The sequence below is a fragment of the Mytilus edulis genome, chromosome 6 (genome assembly GCF_963676685.1).
Source record: "Mytilus edulis chromosome 6, xbMytEdul2.2, whole genome shotgun sequence".
NCBI classification, from domain to species: domain Eukaryota; kingdom Metazoa; phylum Mollusca; class Bivalvia; order Mytilida; family Mytilidae; genus Mytilus; species Mytilus edulis.
The window spans coordinates 66,914,268-66,931,962 of record NC_092349.1 but is presented as its reverse complement, the minus strand read 5'-3'; the positions used below and the strand labels follow the sequence as shown (position 1 = coordinate 66,931,962).

Sequence of the window (17,695 nt, the reverse complement as noted above, 5' to 3'; positions counted from 1 at the left end):
TGGCACTTGTTATCTGAAGAATAAATGATACAGGATGTTTGAAAAAATAGTCTATCACTGGTTGTAAAGCCATTCGTGTTGGAATACATGATTGTCAAATAATATTATCAGTTTGGGTGTCAAAACTGTATTGGTCAGTCCCATACCCCTACTTGTATTAGATTAAATGAAATAAAGCATAATCCCTCTTAATATTCCATGACAATTGGTTTAGAGGTTGACTTTATCTAGAAAAAGTACAAACTGAACACTGGAAATGTATTTGTAGATTGCTATATTTTTAAGATATCTGTCTATTGTTAAAGAAGTTATCAATGTTACGAGGCTTATAATTTTGATACGCCAGACGCGCGTTTCATCTTCACAACTCATTAATGACTCGGATCAAAATATATAAAAAAGCCAAACCAGTTTAAAGTTGAAGAGCATTGAGGACCAAAAATTCCAAAACGTTGTGCCAAATACGGCTTATGTAATCTATGCCTGGGATAAGAACATCCTTAGTATTTCGAGTACGGTAATTGTTACTTTTGCAAACAGTTAATTTATATATATATAAAAAAATGACCATATAATTGATATTCATTTCAACACGGAAGTGCTGACTACTGGGCTGGCGATTCCCTCGGGGATGAAACGACCACCGACAGTGGCATCGACCCAGTAGTGTAAACAGTGTAAATCAAAGGTACAAGGGCTTATAATTTTGATACGCCAGACGCGCGTTTCGTCTACATACGACTCATTAGTGACGCTCAGATCAAACTAGTTAAAAAACAAAGCAAGTATAAAGTGGAAGAGCATTGAGTCTAAATTTGGAATAAAAGTTATATGTTGACGTAAAGATGCCTGTTTTTCACACTTTCTTACAAATAGTACCAGACATATATGTTAAGATTCAGTTTTATTATTGTGAAGGCAAAAAGGACTTGACATAAACTTTGTGTAGTAATATTATATATTTTTTTAAATGGGAGAAGCTTTGAACACTTCACAAACATCAACATATTAAAGTATTTATGCATATTGCACCATTAGTGACTATACACAAGAGAGATACACTTTGTCACAGTTTTTAATTTGGGATATTTATTATCGAAGAATCAATATTTTTATAACTATCAAAATTTGTATCTCTTTGTATTCCTCCACATACTAGTACCAACAATAATAATGTTACATATACAAACTAACGTATTGATATTTATGTTTTTGAAATTTTATCTCTTTGGAAAAGTTAAAATAAATACTAATTACTATCATCACGAAACGTTACGTGGCAACATCCAGAAAACATCCAATGTTTTGAAAAAAGACAAACAACAATAATTGGTGAGTATTTTACATTTTTTACTAGACAAATAAATATAGTTTTATGATATAACAGCAATTCAACATGTTCAAACCACTACACTCGTAGTATTTCCTAAAATTAGGAAGAAATTGAGGATATCAATAGCATGCTTTGAAGTACGCGTACGCCATAAGTTGCTGTAAATTCACATCTTGATAAAGACTTATAGCTGTTTGCAAAGAAATAAAGTATCATTTAATAAGTTTTATGACTTCAAAATAAAAAACGTAACGAAAATACAGAGGAAAATTTAAAAAAGGGGAGAGTCCATAACAACTGACATAGTCAAATGGGACCCTTATCAACCTACGGAACAAATAGAAATCAACTGTGATAATTCTGACTTTGTACATGCAATAAATGATATATGAATATGACCAGTCTTGGCGGTTTTGTTTTGACCCTTAAAATTTGAAATGGTATTGAGAAAAAAAGTTTTGCAAACAGTATCTTAAATTTCCCCATAAAGCTTTTAAAGAAGTGTCATATGAAATGACCGACGTCACTATTAAACATTCATCTTTAATAATACGTACAAATAACATTCAATGCATCCTTTCCTGTAAATTTCATACCAAGTAAAATGATGTATATTTTAATACATGAACAACTATATGTATATATAAGCAACAATACTTTACCAATGATTTAATTTCATAAATCAATCAAAAGGAGAGTCTGTCGTATGAACTAAATTATAAAATAGGAGCGAAAGAGGTGCGTCGACAGGTTAAGCATGTCGGTCTAATCTATGCACGCATCATCTACCACGCAAACCACACTATTAGTTAAATGTCTGGAAAGTCAGAAAGAAAATGTCAAATTGGGTTTTAAATGAAAGGAAACTTAACCATGTTTTTATGTATATGTTCCGGACCATATGAGTATTTGGACCATACGCGTATGGTCATATGCGTATACCATGTATACTCCAATGGTCGGACCATACGAGTATATACTCGTTTGGTTATAAAGGGGCCGGACCATTTGCGTATTTGGACCATGTAGGTATTTTTTTCAATATGAATTACACACGTGTCAATAATACAATAACTTTATCTAAAAAAAAACAATGTAAACATACTGCGTCATTTCAAGCCTAGCTATACTCCATCTTAATATGTTCAATATACGGCCTCATTTCAAGCCATACTTCATCTTAATATCCTTAATATACTTCGTCATTTCAAGCCTAGCCAAACTCCATCTTAATATGTTTAATATATATACTGCGTCATTTCAAGCCTAGCCATACTCCATCTCAATATGTTTTATATACTGCATCAATTCAAGCCTTGCCATACTCCATCTTAATTTGTTTAATATACTGCGTCATTCAAGCCGTCTCCTTGTTTCATTCACAGTATCATTTCAACTCTCAAGTTACTGTACTTGATACTTTAATATCATTATTTAATGTAGTACTTGATCTTTTTTCTCAGTATGTACCATTCTCTGCAAAACAATTGCAAAATTAATTATTGTAATGATAAAAAATTATTTTAAAAGCATTCAATGGAAGTAAAGATATAAAAATTGATTTTCAATATATTTTTGGAATTGACAAAAGGGGAAGTAACTCAATTTTATTGTCAAACAATTCTGAAATAGACAAATTTTTTATGACCTTAAGCTACTGGTGTTAATTAGCATTATTTTGACACCTAAGTTGTCAAGTAAAGCTAGGCACTTCAGTGTAACCAATTTGACAGTTACAACAGCTATTTGAACTTCTTGTACAGGAAGAATTACGAATTTGCCGGTATTTCACAGGAAAATCACTATGAAAAGCTCAATAATCCGGGTGAAACGGGTCATTTTCCGAATTCACGGGTTGTTTGACGACCCTGCGGGTATTCAAAAAATCACGGGTATCGAGTGAAATTCTCGGCTGTGACCCGCAATATACGGGTCAGTTGAGATTTTAAAAGTATGAAACGTAAATGTGCAACAGAGTGTTTTAAATTATCCCGACCATATGTGTATACACCCATATGGCCATGAACATACGCGTATGGTCCAAATACTCATATGGTCCGGAACATATATATATATATATATGGATACATTAAATAAAACACATTTTATTAAATAAAATGCTCTTTTTTACTTTTGTATGGTTAGGAGAAAAAAACAATTGTGCAAAATCAAAGGCTGGATACCATCTTATATTTTAATGTATTAGTAAAAAGCCTAGCTTACAAACTAACAGGTGAAAATTATTATCATAATTACTGTAAACCAATTTATTATCGCGGATACTTTATTTCGCGTTTAGCCCTTTGTATTCCAATTCTGCGCGATTTTATTCTGCGATTTTAAATTTACCTAGACAAGTTTTAAATTTTTGCGAGGATTTATATTCGCTTTAATTTTCTTCTCGCGAAAGTCGCGAACATTAATTGGTTTGCAGTATATCACATAAATAGACAATTGTAATGAATATTTTGTTCAAATACAAAATATATTGGAACTATTTAATGATATTCCGAACTGTAGATCCTTCATACAGATTGATCAAGAAAACTTGTCAGGTTATATGTCCCCTGTCCAGATAGCTATAGACGAACATTCAAAGAAGGAATTGCCAATACTAAGACATTTTACGCATATAACGTTAATGAGTTATATCATCTGTTTCCTGTCGTTTGAAAGTAATATTTCAGCTGAATATATAAAAATAACGAGACCCATTATTCAGGAAAGTAGTTTTTCTTACTGCATTGCCATGTTTTAATTGACATTATTTTTACAGATCAAATAGATGCCATTACTAAATTTATGACCCAACTTCCTATACACTCAGACAAAATGACAAATATGTGAACAATTTCATTCATCACTATCATTTTTTGGGGGAATAAAGTTTGAGCATGTAGCAGACACTTCAAGTCTTTCGCACATATCAAGGTCATACAATTGAAAATAGTACTTCGAGACAATTATCAATCTATATAATGTGTCTACTGGCTAATGCTCAAATTCAATGATGACGCACTTAGCATCTATGAAGGCCGATTGCGACATGCTTATTATGTAATTTTTTCCTGTACTGTTTGTCGAAACAGAAATAGCTATTGCTCGTCGATCTTTCAGATAAAAAAACCTCTAGAAATCTTTTAGGGATCTCCTTTTATACCTCTTATATAGTCAATTATAAGTATATGTTCCGAACCACCATACGCGTATGATCATGACCATATGGATATATACACATATGGACAGAGTAATTTAAAACACTCTGTTGCACGTTAATTTTTAATACTTTTAAAATGTCGATATTGTTATTGTTATTGGTTTTTGGTAGGCGGCTTACTTATGCAGTAATTGCTCCTTAAATTCATATAACATAAATATACAGTTTTCACACAAAGTTCTACAAAAGGCAGATTGAATTTAGGAAGAGTATCATTCAATAGTTCTGCATAATTAGTTCTTGTCGCTATTTGGATTAATTTTTTTCTAATTCAGAAACTTTGCAAAAACGAGTATATTTGTAAAATTTGATATTATGGATCGTGAAAGATCGTGAAAAGGATCTCGAAAGATTTGTTGCCACTTAATAGTTATTTCATAAAGTCCAAGGAAACAATCAAATATTTCTTTAAACAAGTGATGATTTATATTTGTAATTGGTACATCAAGAGATTGGATTTACATGACTTATTCCACTTCAATTTTGTTTGTGAAAAGATAAATGGTTCAATACCATTGGGTCTGATGATTTTATAATACTACACCAACTAGTTTTATAATAAAAATAAAAGTCCGTCTGTCTGTTCTGCATAAGTTATATTTTGGTTTTAAAGTTTGTATTGCCTCAACTGATTTCCGTTAAGTTTTATGCACAGTCATAGATATTTATCAAACAAAGATCATTGTTGAAAAAAAAACATTGATAAAAAACGACAGAAAAACAACTGACATATTCCTAACCAAATCGTGGGTTTAATCTCGCTTTCTTTCTGGGATATTTATTTGTCTAAACGCCTAACTGAGGCAGTGAAATACTCATTTTTATTCACAGCAACGGTTCATGAACTTCAACGCTTGCTATGTAAAGCAGTTAAAATTTGCCTGTAAAACAGGTAGTCATCGATTTGAGAGTCAAAAAATGTTGTGCAATACCCGATTCCATAAATCACTACATCACCTGCTTAAACGAATGATAAAGAATTACTTTTGAATTTTGTAACTTAGATGTACTGTGAGGTCATTTAATAGTAAATTAATAATGTGTATCAATGCTTTTTTCACAAAAGTCCATATGATAAATTAATGTACAAGTTATAAGTGATGTTTTGCCCGTTTTTGCACAAATTGTAATTTGTACAAGCACGTTTTGTACAAAGTCAAAATACAAATTATAATGTGTACAATATTTTTGTACAAATTATAATTTGTACAAAATGATAACTTGTACACAACATATATATACTTTCAGTTCTTAATTTATTTTTTGTATTACGTTTTGGCGAGTAGTTATATGAAACTTTGACGAACATGGTTGACTGAGTTACAAAGAAGTATTTATATGTAGAGAGAAAATAAAATAACAGAAGGTACATGTAATGAAAAAAAAGAGCAAATGGTAATTCCTACTAGAGGTCGGTCATTTAAAAACGTATCAACCGTATCATATACGTTGACGTATCCGCATCTGCATATAAATAAAAAAATATTATGTGATCCCGAGCTTAAGACCATTATACGCTTTGCTTCATTTAAAAAAAAACCTAATGGGAATTTCTTCGAAACAATCAAACATTCACTTTCAATATTTGCGAAAGTGGTGTTTTGTAAAAAAAAAAATGGGGGGTCTATCAACTACTTTTACATGCTCTTAAAAGGAGCCAATGTAGGCCAGACACCCGAATATCCTACACAATCCTTTAATAATCTACTTGAAAAATAATTTAAAATCTTACATAAATAAACAAAAAATATCAAATGTACTACTCATATACATGTAAGGAACTTTGAATATTGTTCATTTGCAATTGTATCATAAAAAGATTACAGAAACACGATTTGTCTTCAGATGTCATATACATATATTTGAAAAAAAATGTACTGAGTATCACTCTATTTGTAAAAAAACAATTTGGTTCTACGTGAGCACAAGTTACAATCAAACGATTTTACCGTATTCACTCCTATCATCATGATCATGCACGTTACTGTAAACAGTTTAAACTATCCGAAATATCTTTAAAAGTCGAATTACATGTTCCACAAAAACTCGATATTTCCTAATTGTTTTGTTATTTTTGCATTAGAAATTAATCAGTTGCCCATTTGCATTATTGAAAGTACATACAATTGAAGCTCGAGATCACATACTATTTTTTTGGTATATCTTAAGTAAGGATTGGTTGTAGTTTTTCCTTTTCCATAACGGCAAGTTGCGTCAATTTTTCCAAATAAATTTTCAAAGACATACTGGTATTTAGTGATTCCTGCTTCCGTGACGAGAAAAAAAAACTTCCCTCATTAAATGAGGAATCACCCCTACCTACACCCTTAATCGCCTATTTAGGTATAGATATATGTGCAATATATCAATGGAGCAAAAATAGAAAATATGAAAAAAATTGATACCAGTATATAATTAAAACAATGATATTGTTTGAATTTGTTGTAAGTACAGAGATATGTAAGCGAAACAGAAGTGCTGGAATGTGCATATATATATACAATAATCTGTGTGTGTTTGTCTAACTGACATCCTCTAGTACAAATTTTATATTTTATCATTTTATTGTCATAGAAAAGGATTTAACTCTTGTTTCTATTCTTAAAATTGTATGAGCGTAACGATTGTTTGTTTATTTTTTTATTTTCTTTTAATATGACTATAGTTGTCAGTTTATGAAGATCTGAAAAGACATATTGTATTTTCCTTTGTTCTTACTTTTCTTTTAACATTATAACGTTAAATAATTAAGATACATGTTAGTGGCACTTTCATAAAAAAAGCCTGTACCAAATGCTTGTATTGTTAAATATATGAGCATAGTGTGTTGTGTTTGTTGTTTTCATTTCTTAATTTCTAAAAATATGACTGTAATTGTCCATTATAGAGAATCTTAAAGTGATGTATTTTCCGAATACGAATACGAATATTTTATTCTCATAAACATACATAGTTACAGAGAAATTAGTATACAATTATAATACAATAATAGTGCATGCGCAAATAAATATGGAAAAAGACAGTTCATTTAATTGTGTATGTTAAACACAATTTAACTAACCAGGAGGGACGACAATTGATAATACATGTTTAATGAATCTTGCTAGTTTTTCTAATACAATAATATCAGTTGATGAGAATAATTGATTAAATTTTGCAGTATTTGCATTTTTTTGACAATATTTCGGTAACAATTTCTTTCTTTCTGAACAAAAAAAGTTACAAACTAAAATATAATGGTACTCATCACCTATTTCATTTGAGTTACATATAATGCAGGTTCTTTCGTCTCTTTGAATTTTATGCCATCTGCCCGATTCAATTGGCAAACGATGACAGCCACATCTGAATTTACATAAATAATACATAAGATATGAGGGTAATAACGACAAATAACGTTCAAAACAGAATTCATTCTTAAATATTCTATAACAAATTGTTTTACTTAAATTAAAAATGTCAGACGACCATTCTTGCTTAAATTGGTCTTTTAGTCTAAGTTCTACACAGTTTTCTATCCAATCTGTAGAAAAAAGAGACTGGGATCTCCATACATTTGATTGACCACAATTATCAAAAATGCTTTTAACAAATTTCGACCATTTGCTTTCAAAGCCATAATTCTAAAAATATACAAACAGCAATTTGTAAAGAATTGAGGAGATTTTTTCCTCTTCACCATTTACTAATCTACACCAAAATGTTATCATTCGCATTTTAACTGTAAGCGAGATCGGAAATCGTCCGAGTTCTCTATAATGCTATTTGGCGTTGTCTGCTTTAGGTTTAATATGATCTTGAAAAAACGCAAGTGTACTTTTTCTAAAACATCTAAATTTTCAAAACCCCAGATCTCTGAACTGTAAAGTAATACTGGTAAAATGGCTTTATCGAACATATCTAATTGACATTCAATTGATAAATTATGTCTTCGACATTTTTTTAATAAACTATACATTGCTTTTGTTCCCTGGTCTCTTAAATATTTTCTTGTGGTTAAAAAAGATCCACTTCTAGCAAAAAATACACCAAGATACTTGTAGTCATTGACAATTTCTATTTCTTTATTACAAAAATAAAATTTTTCTTTTTCTGAAATTCTTCCTCTAGAAAATATAAGAATTTTTGTTTTTTCAATATTAACTTTCAGTTTCCAATTTTCACAATAATTTGAAAACGTATCCAACATAAACTGTAAATCCTTGCTTGATTCTGATAACAAAATTGTATCGTCTGCATATAAAAACAATAGAATTTTAAGATAGATCGTTAACTCATTTTCAATATCGCAACTGATAGATTCTAACCCTTTTATATTATGTTCTTCTAAGTATGATTGAAGATCATTAAGATACAATGAAAAAAGTACAGGAGATAGATTTTCACCTTGTCTAACTCCTAGTTTCCCTTGATATGTACTATTAGCTTATGTAGTGTACTAATCTTCAATAGATCAGAGTGTTTAAATTGAATATTGATACTTGTTAAAATTAAATGCGTGCATTTCATGGTCAATTAGTACTGGTGTTTGAAAGGTGAATTATTTACTGATGTATGACACAGGTACAGTCGGAAACCAGGTTGAAATAGAACAAAAGAATCGAAGCTCTCTATTAGAGAAGGCGATAAATGTTTACTGTATTGTTTACTATAGTGACAAATTTTTAAAAAGTTAATAGAAACAAACAAAACTGCAATTTTCTTCTCAATTACGAGGTGTTTTATTTCAAAAACACCATTTGCATAAGTTTTCAATTTATCTAGTACATAGTTAAGCAGAACAATTAGATATCAAGTCGACGACATGGGTATCTTTCAAGTTGGATGACAAAAATGCATAACCTCCGATTTTTTTGAAAAAATTACCACGGACGGAAAAGATATCAATCTATTAGTTCAGTAATTTTCGTGTCTGCCCTTCCATTATGTGACTGAAGAAAAAATTCCAAAAAATAGGTAACAATTGTATCGAAAAGAGAAAATCGAGTGCACCTTTTTATGTTAGGGCGTGTTTGAGTTGAGTATTTTGTCTTGATATCGTTCAAAGTAAGAATATTTCATACATCGTCTCGCTTCAGATTCTATCATTTTTATATATTAAAGCTACAGGTTGACTTTATAACACAAAAAAATAACAGTACTAAAAGATGAAATATATGGGTCAAGTGAAATACCTATCTAATGAGTCACAAAAACAGGGAAGGTGTGTTCGAATAGCTATTTTTTTACTGAAAGTACTTGACGACAGTCTTACAAGTTGGATGATGAAAATGCATATCTTCGAAAAATTCTAATTTTGTGTGTGTGATAACTAGGGTTTATAGTCTTCAACCACTAAAAAAATCTAGTCTGCCCTTCCACGAAATATTTAATTAGTTTTTTTTTAAATGTTTATGATTTTTCGAAAATTCCACCTAACAACCGATCAGACAATAGTTTTAAGTTGAATCAATGCAGACAATATCATTAACTGATGCTCATTAGCTAGTTGATACATTTGTCTTTTAAAATATAACTGACATATAAGGATCGTATTGGTGCAATGTGGATAAATTTATCGGTTTCCAAGAGCAAAATTGGTAGCGCGTCATCGCTACAATGGCTTCCATTTTTACGATTGTGAAAATGAACTGGCGTAATGGGGAGATAATTTTGACGAAGTAGGATCCTGACTGGGTAGAAAAAAAGTTTGTTTGATTATTCTCAATGGACTGGCACAAAGGTGAGTTGTGCATTGCACTTGTGACTTGCTTATCATTATTCTAAGGATATTAAAAAAAGGAAATGATTTATATTCGGGTGAGCTTTTCTTTCATCTTAAATCTTGCTGGTTTGACAACTGGTTGTAAAAAAATATAATATCGTACAATAAATAATTGTTTACCTTAAATTATTTACTCTTTAAGGCTTGGAGAGCTGATAAAGAGTCGACAAACACAATAAAATTATTTGGTTTAAATTTCAAAGCTTAATTAAACTGCAACAATTTCGTCTTTTGTTTCTAAGTGTATGGTCAGAGAATGTTTTACTTTAGTAGTATTCTCTTACTAACATTTTTTGTTATGACTACATCATTTGCTTAGGCAGTGATGGTTAAAGGTTTGCTTATTTAAAGGTTGATATTGGATTATTGTCTACGGGACAGAATGACACATGAAAAAACATAAAACACTTTTGATCTTTTATGAATTTTACTCATAGTGAATGTATTAACATTTTTAGTACAAAAACCGATAACATTAAGTACAATATAAATGGACTGAAAAATGAAACTGAACTTAACCACTATAAACTAGCCTCGTGAGATTTCAGCACTGTCCGAATCTTATTTTTATGTTCATCAAATAAGTAACGAAACTTTGATAGCCTAATGGTATAATAGATTTTAAGTAAATTCAAGTTCCGTGACATCACGTGAATATTGAAGGTATTCTATACTTAAAATTATCCCATATGCAGGTACTGCTTGAATATTGCTACACAGCAGTATAGAATGTGTTCATGTGTAAACCTATGATACTTATTTTTAAAATATACATTGTATTCTAGCAAGATGCAACTAGTCATTGTCATCAGTTGTTGGTTGAGTCTAATAGGATGTTTTGTCTTTGGAGAAGAAATATCTTTAAGAGAGAAATGGAAGAGTCAAATCAAAGTTGGGTTAGCGGATGGGATGCATCTTGTTGATATATTTAGCACCGAACCGAGGTCAAAAGTTTTCAACCAAATCAACTTGTTGACAAATTTTATTGGTACTGTTGATAGTCTTGCTGCTTTCATCCAGGAGTATAATCCTAAAACAGAACAAAAAGCCTTTAAAGAATTGAAAAAGACATTCACTGATATCAACAGAAAACTGGAGTTAACAACCGACAGGGGGTTTGGTAGAGATTTGAGAGAAATTTACTTCGAACTCAGAAACATTGAATTTAGTTTTTTAATCCTTAATCGATTCCTAGAGAAACTTGAAGAGTTAAAATGTACAAGCCAAGATGAATGTGAGGCAGGATTGCAGTGGACTATCAAATTGTTCAAGAATGATTTTGACATTGTAGATAACTATAGGCAGATCGTTATTGCAACTTTAAATGGAACAAGGTTTTCAAAGAAATCTTTACTCCAACAAGTGAAGGAAACATCAGGTTGCAATGAAAATACAATTCTGAAGTTTGGTACAAATTTACTTTTGAAACTATTTAAAGCTGAACAAATCATGGTTGTGTACGGTAAACTTGCTAAAACAAACACTAACTCCATATCACAGATAACTAGTTGGACTAAGGAAATGTATGCATTCAGAAGCTCCTTACAAAGAGTTGTGCAAGAATGTTCATCAAAGAAGGTTTGTAAAGCTAAATGCAAAAATGGCAAATGTGTTCACCTTTCAATGGAAAACCGTGATATGTGTTGTTGTCCACAGTATTATGATGGAACAGAGTGTCAAATACATAATCAAGTTATATTAGCAATGAACACAGTAGCAGTGATGTCAACCTTGAATCAAGTCCCTAAAGCAGGGGATATCATTGATCTTAAATTAGCAACTAATTTATTAATTGCATCCATGAAGTGTATTTCGTTTACTTATGAAACTATTAAAAAAGTACACACTGAAGCTATACAGACACATGTTTTAACGACCTCTGATCTCGGATCATTTTATAATACATATCTTAGCATGAACTACCTGATTACAAGTGCGAGAAAGATAATAAAGTGTGATAAAATAGAAACACACGAATACAAGAAGTCTAAGTTATCGCGAATTGTGTTTCATTTGCAAAAAGCATTGTACAAAATAGACTCATACCTCAATTATCGACGGGATGAAGATACATTTCAGCCAGAATCGTTGCATGCTAGAGTCATCAAACGCAATAAAAATGAAGCTTGCACATCAGATTTCAAAACAAAGATAGATAACCTCTGGAGACAATTTCATATTGCGCAGGCAAATGGGTTTTCCGTATTATTGCAAGTTCGCCATGTTTTACACACAGATTCTCCTAAGGTTCTTAGCTCATTTGAACAGCGTGTAAAAGAGCAAATACAGTTTTTAACGGATTCCACTTGTAGTGCAGAAATAACCCATTCTACAAATGTTCATTGTGATAAATTTCATCTAATGAAGGATATGGACATTGAAAATAGATGCATGAAAGGGTATACACGCAACGGCACTCGCTATATCAGATGCAAACACATAACATCTGATTGTTTACCCTGTACATGCAACACTACAGGATCACTATCACCTATATGTAATTCAGAAACTGGGCAGTGCAAATGTAGAAAACATTTTCTTGGAAAGAAATGTGATGTTGAATTGAAGCAAAACTGTAAATGGAGTGACTGGGCATCTTGGTCTGTCTGTAGCAAGGCATGTGGCATTGGAGGGAAACAAAAACGGTCTAGACACATAATATTACCACAAAAGGGAAGTGGAAAGAAATGTCAAGGTGAAAAGGTTGAGAACAAACAATGTTTCAATAGATGTTGTGATGGGACATTTGAGTGTAAAGACAGTTCAATATGCTCAATGGGAATTAAATGTCAACCTTGTAATTGTGACGACGAGGGATCTTTATCTGGTAGATGTCAGCATATTAATGGTGCCTGTTCTTGTAAAGCGTCCAAAGTTTATGGAAGGCGCTGTCAACATGGTCAAGGTATTTGTTATATTTTAAACAGAAATGTATGTTAACGTTTTTTAAAAACTTTATTCGAAATAGTCAAATACAATGCATGTTTCAAATGAACGTTTACTTAAAACGCTTATTCAAAATGTTCTAGTTATGAAATTTGAGTTTTATCTGAAAATAATAAAAGAACAAGAAGAAAATTTTAATAGATAAGTTCTCAGCTTTGGATCGATTAAAAAAACAACAGTATAATCTTATATTTTCATCAAACATTTTTCAAAAATACTAGAACAAAAATAAAAATTCAATTCGCCTACCTTGTTCATTTTGTCATTCTTTTATTGATTTTAAAATTTTCGATTTACAACAAAAATTGGTACAATGGTACATAACGGAACGTTCGTTGTCATTTTTTTATAAATTAATGTGACAAAGTAAAGCTTTCGATTGGAGTATTTTTTATATTCAGTTACAAGAAAATAAAACAAAAAATGTTTCACTGAAAAATTACAAGTTGCAATTAATATACATAATTCGAAAAATGATATTTGTTACTTCCGGTTTGAAAAATGATATTTCCGGTATTATTTAACTGTTAAATTGACACTCATTCCAATAAAGGATTCTATATACTTTTACATTCAAAAAGTACAAAAATTAGCTACTTCTGGTTTACACAAGATCACATGGCTTGCAACTTAATGCAAATAATTCCATGGCTTTATCATGCATAAATATGAGGTTAAAGCAAAGGTCAAAATGTAGAACGTCAAATTAACATATAACCTTGAGCTCAATTTCAAGGTCAAAAATATGTTGTCGATATCTTATATGGTGTTTGAAAAGAGGTGAAAATAAGCCAAAATCAAATTTAAGAAATGACCTTGACATTTGACCTTGACCATATTTCCTTTTGTTTGCACCAAGGACCTCAAATCAAATGACCCTAGGTCTCTATCACTTATGGATTACAAGTTACATTTACATTTTACTCATTTTAAATACAGAAGGGGAAATAACTCTCATATGCGGTCCGCCTCGAGTTGCAGCCTTAATTATTTTTAGGATCCTTACGATATAACGAGCAATTTGGTGAAATAATTTTGTCGTAATTTTTAACGGTTGCGAAGGAGATTTGTACAGAAGAAAAACAGTGTTTGGGGAGATAATTATTTCAATAAAAAGTGTACGTCTTTACAGGATCAGTTTCAAAATTGCAATAACTGTTCGATATCATATGCAAAAAATCTAAGCGACATCTTGCGAAACAAAAATTCACCTTCAGAAAGTGGCGGAAGAAAAAAAAAATAATCAGAAGAAAACCAATAGGTCTTTCCACATGTTCCACAGAAAAGTGGAAAGACCTAATTAGAGAAAATTCACTCTTAATTTTGTTCCGTACTGAACATGTGGTTGCTCAACGTTTCACGTAAAACTGTTTTCTTATACGAACTTACCTATATACAGCTATCTAAGTGAAAATAAGTGTTTTCCGAACAATTGAAGGTAAATTCACCGATTAAAGGTTAATAAATAACAGACAGTAAAATGGTTAAAGGAATATTTGTAACAATAACGGTACCAATTGTATTGCACCAAAAGATCATTATGACAATGATTGTATCTTCAATGATACTCGACGATAAGATGTTTGAAAATTAAACACCAAATACAAACACTGAAGAGCAGATAAAACCTGAGAGGACGTTCAGTAAATTCAAATCCATATACTAAATCAGAGCTTTGCATGAGGGAGATATATTCTTAAATTCAAATTTTTTAATAGCAACAAATTTCTATCAAACAATTAACGAAATTATCATGCCAATATCGAAGAAGTGTGTATGTATGTGTTACAGTCATAGCTGCTTAGGGTTATATTTTACAAGCATTAGCCTTTCAAAAAGGGCTAGTCGACTCTTAGTTGATGAAAATGGAAAGTGCTCTCGCTTTGTAGATTAATTCATTTACTAGAATAGCCACGTGCATCAATCAACAAATTTTACCATACACGTGAGGTCACACGTTATGAAGTAGTATATATCGCTTAACGTTGTTGTTTACGAAGCTCCAGAAGATTCGACTATTTATAGATAAAAGTTACCTGTGTACCAGGTAAAATCTAATTGCTAAAATAGAGGACAAATCCGATACTCTACGGGATTGAAGGACATTTACTAGGTTTGGATTGTCCTAACCAATCAATAAACTTGATTATTCACGTCTCGTAATATCTTCCAATCAGGTAGCACGAAAATTTCACGCACTGACTGTTCATCGTTCAATTCTTAATATCGACCCCTAGGAGTCGATAACTAGGAGTCGATAATTAATCTAATTTATAGAAAACGCGAGGTTTTCTGAAAAAAAATCACATAATCGAATGAAAGGATCACAAGCAAACAAAACTCATCAGAGATACCAGGATTAATATTTTGTACGTCATACAAAAGTCTCATACGTAACGCTCGAATCTAAAAAGTAAAATAAGTAACTAAGGTACTCTATTCCTACGGTAGAAAATCCTAAGCATTTGGATTATTTACTGCAAAGATAAAAGTATAAAAGTATATAGCTGCATAGCATTTCCGTGTTTTTTTGTCAAATCACATGCAGGAGATACAACTTATGAATAATTCTTTAGAAACTAACACAAACAAAGAATGTTGAAATTTTTCTTTTTATTATGACGTATTTGTGAAAAAGAAATGCAGTTTATAGATGTATTTTCAACATGCAGTGTTATTAGGTTAACTGCGTCATTTTGTTCCTTAACCAACAAAATGTGTTATAATACCTTTTATTATACTAAAAACATCTTGAATATTGTAATATACATGTATGTTACCGTATTGAGAACTTGTTTTTGAACATTATTTTAAAGGTTATTGTTTTATTTTAAGTGAAATATTGTGCATTGTAAAACAGATTAGAAAAAACATCGTAGTTTGTTACTTACTGTTCTGATATTGAAACTTTCCAATACAACTATTAAAATTTGCTGTATTGATTTGACATTATGGATGTATACACTTATTAATTAAAAATACTAGACTTATTCTTTGGTACGTAATTCTGGTTTTGATTTTAAAACTCATCATTAGCACTCGAAAAAAAATATCCGATACAGTTTTCTGTAGCTGGTTGAAAAGAAGTGTTTCGAATAATTGAACATAAATTAAATAATCTACACAATCGTATGTTCCGTTGCTTAACGAAAGACCCCCCCAAACATTTATAAAAAAAAAATTTTAATGTGTGTATGATTCAACTTAATCAAGAAGTTCATTCACGTGTCGATACAAGGAATGCATGATTATTGAACTGCAATGCAAGTTGTCAATAATATTGTGTCCAGTTTGATATAGAATATATATAATATACATCATTATTTTTAAATAGCTTAATTCAGCTAAAGGAAAAAAAAACCTTTTTGTTTTAATCTTATTTTACCAGATACGAATTTTTACATATGAGAGATTTGTTTTTACATTATAAATAAACTTGGTTTTTTTTCTCTCCCAAACTCTGTAGAATTACTACCAAAGGATTGTTCTGGATTAGACAAAAAGATTCACAAGAGCGGTGTTTATAAGATCTTTCCGGATAGTGGTTCTGGCTTTAAAGTTTATTGCGACATGGACACTGATGGTGGTCACTGGACGGTAAACTTTTACAGCTTAAGTATCTTGCATTATAATATATTTTCATATTCACAAAAATTTCATAAATAACTATAAGTATATATGAATGAATCTTGTATTGGCATGACATTTCCAATGCATTTAGCACATACCAAAAAGTTTCTGTCATTCAAAAAAATGAATATCAAATATAGTCTTTAATTACTTGATCAGAGTACAACGCTATCTTATAATTGTGGTAATTTATCACACATGCTATTTATTTGTAAAGAAACGAATAAAATGTATGTACCATACAACCTTGTGAAGGGAGATAAAGGCAAGCCCCTCGCTCTAAATTTCATAGTATATAACTTGTCATGGACTTACCGATACTTTTAATATACTGATTTTGCTCTAAATCATTAACTACTATTTTTAAATTATAATTGATTAACTCTTTTTCACATTGGGACTTACGTATATTAAATCAATTTTCTATGATCATGATTTCTATGAATAATTCTTATAAAAGTGACAACGGATTATTATTGTAAATGTTAATATAGAGATTAATACATGGCCTTTTCCATATCAGCCTGGGTATCATCCCGAGACCCCCATATCAGCCCGAGACGGAGTCGAGGTGCTGATATGGGTCGAGGGATGATACCCAGGTTGATATGGAAAAGGCCATGTATTAATCGCTTTATCATATACTTCCGACAATAGTTTTATGTAAGGCAAATAAACAAATGTAATCACTTAAACAGTCAAAATATTTATAAAGAAGTTAAATTATGAATCAAATATACTATAATTGTCCAACAGCATCACTACCTCCATATATATGTATGGTAATATTTCCTATAGAGGCATT

General features: G+C 31.0%; 1 protein-coding gene across 1 annotated transcript in view; it reads left to right on the top strand.

Annotated features, from left to right (window-relative positions):
• Nucleotides 1-1,277: 1,277 nt before the first annotated feature.
• LOC139526555 (uncharacterized) overlaps nucleotides 1,278-17,695 on the top strand; it is a 55,278-nt gene continuing 38,860 nt past the window's right edge. Inside the window, exons 1-3 of the mRNA XM_071321715.1 lie at nucleotides 1,278-1,332; nucleotides 11,100-13,219; nucleotides 16,727-16,857. Coding sequence (XP_071177816.1) covers nucleotides 11,104-13,219; nucleotides 16,727-16,857 — 2,247 coding nt within the window. The 5' untranslated portion in view covers nucleotides 1,278-1,332; nucleotides 11,100-11,103. The remainder of the gene's footprint in view (nucleotides 1,333-11,099; nucleotides 13,220-16,726; nucleotides 16,858-17,695) is intronic.